General features: G+C 32.2%; 1 protein-coding gene across 4 annotated transcripts; it reads left to right on the forward strand.

The window, feature by feature from the left end:
- Positions 1–3,648: 3,648 nt before the first annotated feature.
- LOC110419074 (receptor-like protein 9DC3) lies at positions 3,649–6,875 on the forward strand. Of its 4 annotated transcripts, XM_089784001.1 has the most exons (4): positions 3,673–4,300; positions 4,382–4,525; positions 5,067–5,123; positions 5,662–6,875. In XM_089784001.1, the coding sequence occupies exons 1-4, from the start codon at positions 3,673–3,675 to the stop codon at positions 6,873–6,875; spliced, it is 2,043 nt and encodes a 680-aa protein (XP_089640127.1). The 4 variants fall into 4 exon arrangements, with proteins under 4 accessions (XP_089640129.1, XP_089640127.1, XP_089640128.1 ...); XM_089784003.1 differs by having other exon boundaries at positions 3,649–4,525; XM_089784004.1 differs by lacking the exons at positions 4,382–4,525; positions 5,067–5,123 and adding an exon at positions 5,327–5,333 and having other exon boundaries at positions 3,772–4,280; positions 5,664–6,875.
- Positions 6,876–10,751: the final 3,876 nt, after the last annotated feature.

A 10,751-nucleotide genomic window follows, 5' to 3' on the forward strand; every position in this document is an offset into this window, starting at 1 on the left:
TTACTTCACAGATTAAGAATTAATCTTCAACCCAACCCCTTAATTCTTAATCTGTTGAACTCCAATGCATGATCTCAAATACTCAAATCTCTCTTTTCCCAGGCTCTTTGTAAAAATGTCAGCAAACTGATCATTTGTTGAATAATGAGCTAACTCTATCTCACCTGCCTTTACAGCCTCCCTCAGAGCATGATACTTAACTCTGATATGGTTTGTTCTTCCATGTTGAACAGGGTTTTTAGCTATGGCAATTGCTGATATATTGTCAACATTGATTAAAGTAGCCTTTTCTTGTTTGAATCCCAACTCATCCAATAGTTTCCTCAACCATAAAGCATGATTGGTAGCAGCTACACAAGCAATGTACTCTGCCTCAATAGTTGACTGAGCTACAACTTGCTACTTCTTGGAACTCTAGGCAAACACAGCACTTCCAAAAGAGAAACAAAAACCTCCTATGCTTTTAGAATCATCCACTGACCCTGCCTAATCACTATCTGAAAACCCCATTAGCTGACTGCTATCCTACTTCAAATACACTAGTCCAAAATCCATAGTTCCTCTCACATACCTCAAGATCGTTTTTGCCACTACAAAATGAGTCTCAGTAGAATCTTGCATGAATCTTGACAACAAACTTGTGGCAAACATTATATCTGGTCTAGTACCTACTAAATACAACAATGAAAGAATTACCTATGATTTGATGGGGTATGGATGTGGGCTGGTTTGTGGATTGAGCATGGGATACATTGTGTTCACAAATGGAAAACCATGGTGGTTGGTTAGGATCATTGAGAGGGGTCAAGAAAAATATGTTATTAGAGGGAAAATATGCAGAAGTGGAGGAAGAAAATAATATAGCTATCTTAGGTGAGTTTTAATAATTCTAACAAGATAACTATTGTTTTTTATTTAAATTCAACATCTCTGTTTGACAAGTTTTAACAAATATTGCCAGGTCGGGAATGTGCCAACTTCCATGATTAATTTCTTTCACATACAGGTCGACGAAAGAGGATCTTAACAAGAAAGGAGATTTTTCAATCCTGGTGGTACGGATTCTATGATCATTATATATATTGTTGTGGAATTTTTTTGTTGTTTGTGTCCTCTATATTAGACCTATTCTCCATTGCTTTTCAATTGAGGTGATTTCTTTTCAGTTTGTTGGATTGGTATATTACTAATATGAGTTGTATTAGTTGTATTCTAATTCTGAATTTAGATTATAGAATGTCATTTTCAACTTGCTGATATATTGATCTATATATCCTACTCCATTGCTTTCCTATAACCATCTGCAACATTCGATTATATGGAAAAGATTGATAAGCATTTTACATAACTTTTTCCCTGAATAAGAAAATACATTAATTCTAAGATCAAACCGTACAGGCAACTTGTACAAGTGCATCATTTCAATCATGGAATTAAACTTGGAATCTTCCCCTTGTATGCAAAATATGTAAACAAAAGCATAAAGGACTAACTAAGATGTAAGTTGCATAATGCCTCTGCTGTAAATTTCAGCAGTTTCTTTGCTCCACCAAGATAAGGTCCTTTTAGTCATAATAAAGACAATGGGCTCTACAATCTATAATTTTGCAATTAACTTGAACCACCTTTGATCTGTCCAACACCTTCATTATCCTTTTGCATTGTCTAATGTTGTCTATAGATCTTACTAGCAGTAACAAGGAGAAAGAGCAGAGAGAGAGAGAAAGAGAGAAATTACAGATTTCCTTGCTATAGGTGCATTAATAGCAACAAGTCATTCCAAAAACTTATGCTGATTATCTCTGAATATGTGTCCAAAAAGGAATATAAATCTAAGTGAAGACTGCCACCCATCGATCATATTCAACGCTAGCCGGGGCCTGAGGCTTAATCTTCTTTGTTAAGGTATCTGATCAATAATGTATAACTGAAAGCTGCCTTAACTTTGCTGAGGAGGTTGGGATCACTTGTTTCTTTCTGTTCCTTATAATATAACCGGTGACAGCATGTAGAATACAGATTGCCTTGGGAGTTAGGACTAATATAAAACCAAACAAATGGATGGGGGACAAAGTAATTTTGCTAGCATCCGGACATAGGTGGCCGAACCAAGTATGTTTTTATCTCTTAGGTGCCAAGTCTTGAGTGGTGTTAGCCACACATGAATGTACTCTTCAAGAGAGCCCAACTACTTCAAGGAACAAGTGAAGAAGTCCCCCCCTGGACATGTTATTATTACCTATGATTTAAGTTTCTATTACGTTGATGGTTTGGTGAATCTCTTCACCAAAGCTTCTCTCACATTGCAATGTGTAAGGCTTTCTAACCATCTTCCCTCTCTTAATCACTGACCAGCTGCTCACTTCCTTTCCACATGGAAAATTTCAGTGCTTTTCTCATTTCCGTACAAAATAAACAAACTATTATATATTTCATTCTTTGCTTTCATCTTTGTCATGGATATATGAACATATACACACATTGTCTCCATCATTCATTTCTTTTCCATGCACTACAGTAGTATTGCTTTCATCAGCCACTTCTAACCTCGTTGAAATATAATTAATCAATAATATTAACAAAAACAAATTCCCAAGTTGATAATATTCCAAATGGATAAGAATTGAAGAAGGGAGATTGTGGCAGGTTGGATTCATTATGTGTTGGGGGCCAAAATAATATTCAAATAATGTGTTGCTTTCATTATTACTTAATTACATAATTATTCAAAAGGAGGAAGACTTGTTTTGTTGACGCAAAAAGCTTCAATTCTTGCCTATGGGAATGCTTCACGCTTTTTCTTCTATGATACGGTAATTTGTCCATTTTACTTTTACTTTTACTTGATTTTTTAGATTCTTTCCACCACGCTTAAATTATTTATATTATCTTATATAGAAAAATAGCTATAAACCATTTCAACACGTAAATATAGTCAATGAAGAATAATTCTACCGTGTCAAATATGGGATTACATTATAATCAAACATTCCAATTTGTCAAATCCATCCTTTACATTATAACTTTTTTTTACTCCGTAATGTTTAAGTTTCTTGGAATTGTTTTTACCTTTTAAATTAGATTACGCCGGAATCTAATCTTCCCCCTCAACAATTTTAAAAGATACATAGGAGTTATGAATGAATTGAGGTGAGTTAAACATTATAATTAATTTCATTAAATCTATAAATATTAAAATAAATTATGGATTTAATCTAAAATTTTAATTTAAATTTAACTTAATTATTACTAGTATTTTTTAAAATGTAAAATAGATGTTACATGAAAAAGGCCGTCAATTAATTAAAATATTGTGCGCTTTTTTCCCCTTTGTCATCATCAACTAAATGGATCTTAAGTAAAATCTCAAATGTGAGCTGGAGGGCATGCTTCACCCTTTAGAAATTATGGAGGCAGGGGATTTCTATTTCCTTTTCCTCTTGTTGCTTTTTGCTTTTTGATTTGTAGGGACTTTCTACAATGCCAAAATCTATAAAAAATATATATTGCCTTGCATGGACTCCATCATAATTTCGTAAAGAATGCTTAACCATAACATTCGAAACATGCATGCACTAGTATTTAAAGAATGAGCATCAACCAATACAATGATTCAACAAATTAACTCAGTTTGTTTCTTTCTTAATTTTCCTCAACCACAAATATAACCTTATGGGAAACATTGGCTTCCTTTTCCCTCTTATGGTGTATGTGGTGGTGTTGCGCCACTTTGTGGCTACTTTCTTAGCGGAATCACCCAACACCTCGACTGACCAATTGGCTCTTCTTGCACTTAAAGACCATGTAACTCATGACCCTCAAAACCTGTTGGCAACCAACTGGACTAGTGCAATTTATGTTTGCAACTGGATTGGTGTCACTTGCGGATCCAATCATCAAAGAGTCACTGCTCTTGATATTTCTAACATGAGTCTTATAGGCACCATCCCACCTCACTTGGGAAATCTGTCTTTTCTATCTTTGCTTAACATCCGATTTAATCATTTTCATGGCTCATTGCCCATTGAGTTGGCTAACTTGTCTTCACTGAAATATATAAACTTTGGCCACAACAACTTTCATGGAGAAATCCCATCATGGTTTGATTCCTTCACTAATCTTCATAGCTTGTTACTATATGGTAACAACTTCTCTGGTGTTATCCCGTCTGCTTTAGGCTCTTTGTCAAACCTTGACACGTTGATCTTGTATGACAATGATCTGGAGGGGCATGTTCCTATTGCAATCGGAAACCTTTCTAACTTGAAATGGTTGTATTTGTACAATAATCACCTTTCAGGTTGTATAATGATCAATTTGCTCCATCATCAATATATCTCTATTGAAAATATTGATTTGAACGTTAATAATCTCATTGCAGGTCAACTTCCATCGCCTCTATTCAAGTGTCAAGAGTTAGAAGTTTTATCTTTATCTAACAATGCCTTGGAGGGAAGTGTGCCTCAAGAAATTAGGAATCTGACTAGATTAAGTCAATTGTATCTTGATCTTAACAACTTCACAGGTATGTTTAATATGGGTCTTTCTTTAGATAAATTGAAATGATTAGTTGGCAATTTATTTTTAGTCAGAGTTGGATTTATAATTCTAATTGTCTTTGAGGTTGAACTTGAAAACTTAGATTTTTTTTTAAATTAAAAAAGAGATTCAAAATTCAAATTTAGTGTAAATGTGGGTGATAAAACTCATTAAAACATGACTTTTTTAATTATTTTTTAATTTATTGGATTTGTTAGATCTCCATCAAGAAAGAATTCATGAAAAATATAAATTGGATTGGAACTTTATACTTTTATGTTAATTAGTTATGCATAAAGAAAGAAAGAGATTTAGTTAAGATTAAATTTTATTTAAAAAAATGCTATTACATATCAAATTCAAGAAAAGACAATATATTAATTATAAAAATCTTTCTATAAATATCATCTGAACAAGTATTTAAAGGTACTCTTAACATTTCCCTTCTTTAAATAGGAAAAAAACACAAATCTTTCATCATAAATTAGGAAGATTTTGACTTATGAGAGGTGAACTCAATTTGTCAGGTGAAATTCCATCAATAATCAAAAGCTTGCTTTTCCTTAAGGTTCTTGCATTAGATGATAACAACTTCACAGGTAATCTTTCTTCTCCTTTTTATTCAATTTGTGCATATCAGAAATCTTTTTAAGCATTTAAATAAAATTTTCATTCTTCAATATAAAAATACAAAACCAAACAATCAGAAGGTTAAGTATTGTAATTCATTACACATTCACAGTTGAAAATTAAAAAAAAAAATGGGACGAGGGAGAGTAGAAAGAAGAAATTATGTGTAAAGTAAGTATTTTAATCACAATGGAGTATCCATATCACAACTTATTGTTTTTCATAGTTTATACACAAAAATTATTAAGTTCCACTAAAATTTGCTCAATATAAATTGTAATATGGATACTCCATCATGCAATCAAGCACTAGCAAGTGGCCACATGCTGTGCAAGGGAAAGTTAAAAGTATCATTTTTTGAGCTATTTTTTTTTTACATTTTTATTGAGCAATTTTTTCTAAACAATATTCAAACTCCTTATCTCTATTCAAATTTGCTCCAAGGTCGACTTCCAACTCTACAACCTTCGTTGCGTGGCTTAAGCGTTTTACAGAACAATTTAATTGGAGAAATCCCTTCATCAGTTTGCAATATGAGTTCACTACAGTATTTTCTCGATTTGTCAAAGAATAACTTTCATGGAATTATTCCAGAATGCCTGGGAAACTTAAGCAATTCTATTGGAATGGTGGATCTAAGTATGAATAGTTTTCATGGTAAAATACCAGGAAACTTTCATAAAGATTGTTTGTTGAGATCTTTTCGCATTAATGACAACAAGATAGAAGGGTCACTACCACGCTCTTTGGTTAATTGCTCAAAATTAGAAATTTTAGATATAGGGAACAACCACTTGATTGACACTTTTCCAATTTGGTTAGGAAATTTAGATCTACAAGTTCTTATCTTGCGATGTAATAGATTCTATGATCGCATTGATAACTTTGAAGGTAAATTTTCCTTCACTCATTTGCGAATCATCGATCTCTCTGACAATGACTTCAATGGCTACTTACCAACAAAATTTTTTGAAAATCTTCAAGCTATAAGAAGTGAGAGTGAAAACAAAGGTGACCCAAAGTACATGATATATTCTGGGACTAATCAAGGTTTTTATTTTTATGAATCTTTATTTATTACAACAAAAGGGTTGGAGATGGAGCTCATGAAAATCTTAACCACTTGGACAATTATTGACTTTTCTAATAATCGATTTAAAGGACAGATACCTCAAGTAGTTGGAGAACTTCGTTCACTTATTGTCCTCAACCTCTCTCACAATAGTTTAAGGGGTCCTATCCCATCAATATTAGGAAAGTTGTCAGCACTTGAATCATTAGATCTCTCATCAAACAAGCTCAAAGGAAAAATTCCACCACAATTAATAAATCTTATATTCTTAGAGGTGTTAAACCTTTCTTGGAATAATCTAGTGGGACTCATTCCTCGAGGCAAACAATTTGATACTTTCACAAATGATTCCTACATTGGAAACTTGGGTTTATGTGGACTTCCTTTATCCAAAAATTGTAGCAACGAAAAGAATTTGGTACCACAACCAACAAAGTTTGATGAAGATGGTGATGTTGTGAATTGGAAATTTTCTATATTGATGGGGTATGGATGTGGGCTTGTTTGTGAATTGAGCATGGGATACATTGTGTTCACAACTGGAAAACCATGGTGGCTGGTTAGGATCGTTGAGAGAGGTCAACAAAAATATGTTATGAGAGGGAAAATCCGCAGAAGTAGAGGAAGGAGGTAATACAGCTGATGCTCTTAGGTGAGTTTTAATTATCCTATGTAAAACAATTAATTATTGCTTTTTATTCAAATTTAAGATCTTTGTCTAACAAGTTTTAACAAATGTTACCAGGTCGGGCATGTGCCAACTTCCAAGGTTAATCTCTTCCACCAGATAGTTTGGCAAAATAAGATCTTGACATGAAAGGAGATTTTTCAAGCTTGGTGGTATGGATTCTGTAATCATTATATATATATATATATATATATATATATATATATTGTGGTGGACTTTGTTAATTTGTTCCTGTCCTCTATATTAGACCTATTCTCCATTGCTTTACGGTTGAGGTGATTTCTTTTCAGTTAGTTGGAATGTTATCACTAATTTCAGTTGTATCGGTCATATTCTAATTCTGAATATCGATTATGGTATGTAATTTTCAACGTGTGGATATCTTGAACTATACTATTTGATTCCTTACATATGTATTTGCTGGAAATCAGAAGTACGTAAGTTGAAAAATCTTAGTAGATTTTTCATATGGAAAGAGATTACATGAAGTGATGACCTTTGTACTATATTACATAACTAGGAACGTAGGTACAGGCACTATAATACCGACAACAATTTCTTTTAAAGTGATGACCTCTGTACTTTGAGTACAAAGTTATTATAAGCTGTCCTCAATTTAATTTCAACAGCCAATAAAAAAGACTCCCGAGAAGTGAAGTTTTCTACCAAAAGAAAAAAAAAAAAAGACTAACCACTGTTGCTGTCAGAGTCCCAGAGGACTGCTGTAGCTTTGGAACATCGTGATTGAGCTATGAAGACTAAAAACAATATTGTGCAGCGGTAGGGAGACTGATAATGCTAATGGTAAGCTTGAGCAACATTGCTTTTGAATGACTGATAATGCTAATGTTGCTAAATTATTAGCAATTACTTAGAGAACCTTGTTGTTTCATCAGGTAGAAGAAAATGCATAACAAGGCTGATTAGATATGGATCCAATGGAAAGAGATAATGTGCTCTACTACTTAGCTAGCTTCTACCCTGAACCGTTGACAGAAAACCCTTTTAATGGAGTATCTCTGAATATTAGGAATATAAATCTTTGTGACTACTGCTACCCATGGATCATACTTTAATTGTGTCTTAAGTGTGAAGTCTTGAATGGTATTAGCCAGACATGAATCATGAAATTGAAGAAAGTGGAGATTGTGGGACAAGAATTGGATTCATTATGTATTGAAGAAAGTTTTTTTTTTTTTCATTATTACTTGTAATAAAATAAGTAGAAGAATGAAATTTTTCAAAAGGAGGAAGACTTTTATATATGTAATTTTAGTCATTGGAGAATAGTTCAACCATTTCATGGACGACAAAATGCTCATCATAATTCACTTGTACTAAAATGCTCACTTGCATTGACTAGATTTAAAGGGGATGGAATTAGTCTACAAAACTCTAGCTTCACCGTGAAGTAGAGGGCATGCTTCACCCTTTCCCTTTTGAGACGGTCATTTCTCCATTTTGGTTTTTGCTTTTCTTTATTTGTAGGGACTTTCTACGATGCCTCACCATGGATAGCATTTAAAGAATGAACGTCAACCAACTCAATGACTCAACAAATAAACTGAGTGTTTCTTTCCTGATTTGCCTCAACCACAAATATAACCTTATGGGGAACGTTGGCTGCCTATTCCCTCTTATGCTATTTGTGGTGGTGTTGTACAACTTTGTTGCTACTTTGTCAGCAGAATCACCCAACACCACCACTGACCAATTGGCTCTTCTTGCACTAAAAGCTCATGTAACCCATGACCCCCAAAACCTGTTGCCAACCAACTGGACTAGTGCTACCTCTGTTTGCAACTGGATTGGTGTCACTTGCGGGTCCCATACCAAAGGGTCGTCGCTCTTGATCATTATTACACGGGTCTTATAGGCACCATAGCACCTCACCTGGGAAATCTATCTTTTCTTTATGAGCTCGACATCCGACATAATCATTTTCATGGCTCATTGTCAGGGACGAATTCAAAATTTTTTCTAAATAGTACTATAATTAAAATAATAATAATAACTTATGATCAAGAGGTTGATATGGTTTTTTTTTTTTTTTATATTTGCTCTTCTAATTTCAACCTAATCAATAGGATGATACTCAGAAAGTTTTTTTTCTCAATCTAAAATCTACAAAGAGAGTACTTAGATTAAATTCAACCAACTTTACTTAAAAGATTGTTAATATATCATTACATTATATAATTTTATTATTGTTATCCGAGATTTCAATCTTCTGAGATAATTTTTTTTTAAATATCTTTCATGTCTTATTCATCTAAAATTATAAAACTTATTAAATATTACTACTTATTAGCATAAAATAAGATATTAAAATTAAATAAAATATGATCTTACTAATAAATTATCAAACTCAACAACTAACAATATGACAATTTTCTATTCATTGATCAAAACTAAATATAAGCATCCACAAACCAAAAAAAGTTAAATATAAAAATCAAATAATCAAATAATATATCTACAAAATAAATTAAAAAAATTATAATTTCAAAATAATATTTGACATGCAATACTATTTTCTATTAACTAAATTATAATTAGAATCTAAACAATCAATAAAAAAATTAGACATGAAGTATTTAAAATTTAATTTGGACTAAAAATTACCTACAATCAAAGCATAGATAAGTTGTTTTAAGAAAGTGAAAAACACAGCCAAAGATCAAGAAAAGGAAATGTTACTGCAAGTCTTAGACTTGAATTTTTGGAGAGAGAGTAGTAGTTTAGATTTTGAATTTTTTAATGAAAGCTTAAATTATAGAAGGAAATTTTTTTATCTTTCCATGTAGTATTCAAATCTTAATATATAAATTACTTTTAAATAAATTTATTTTTTAATATTATTGAAATATTATTAATATAGAGATTTTTTTAATAAAATCTACATTTTAACTCCACCCTCTACAAAATTGTGAAAAAAATTAATGAGTTCATTGATATCATTAAGTATGTAAAACCCTAAATAAGTTATATAATAGATAAATATTTTTTCTAATTGAGGGGTCCTACCTTGCTTATTGCCGATGGGGTTGGCTAATTTGTCTCGGTTGATTTTGGTAACAACAACTTCACTAGGGAAATCCAATCATGATTTGATTCCTTCACGCAACTTCAAAGCTTGTTTCTGCACCATAACCACTTTTTGGTGTTATCCCATCTTTGTTGGGCTCTTTGTCAAGCCTTGAGAAGTTGATCTTGTATGGCAATTGGGAATCTTTCCAACTTGAAAGGTTACATTTGCACAATAATCAGCTTTCAGGTTGCATAATAATCAACTTTCTCCATCATCAATATATTTTTACTGCAAAAGTTTTTTTTTTGCTTAACAATGCTTATTTCAATAATCTCATTATAGGTCCATTTCCATGAGCTCTATTCAATTGCAAACAGTTAAAATTTTTATCTTTGACTAACAATGTCTTGGAGGGCAGTCTGCCTTAAGAAATTGGGAATTTGACTAGATTAAGATATTTGTATCTCGATAATAACAACCTAACAGGTATGCTTAATGTGGACCTTTCTTTAGAAAAATTAAAATGATTTTGTTGGTAATTTATTTTTATTTGTGAATTTAGAATTACGATTCTATTTTAAATTTAGGTTGAACTTGAAAACTTTGAATTTAAAAGAAGAGATTTAAATTTCAAATAAAAAGGGGTATAGCTCTATTAGCATATAAATTCCTACCTTCAATCGTTAAGATCAATATATCCTTATTTAAAATATTGATTTCAACTCTAATAATCTTATTGTAGGTCAAGTTCCATTGACTCTATTCAACTATTCAGGTGCCAAGAGTTGGAA

The sequence above is a fragment of the Theobroma umbraticum genome, unplaced genomic scaffold (assembly GCF_002168275.2).
Source record: "Theobroma umbraticum cultivar Fairchild unplaced genomic scaffold, ASM216827v3 scaffold_67.0, whole genome shotgun sequence".
NCBI classification, from domain to species: domain Eukaryota; kingdom Viridiplantae; phylum Streptophyta; class Magnoliopsida; order Malvales; family Malvaceae; genus Theobroma; species Theobroma umbraticum.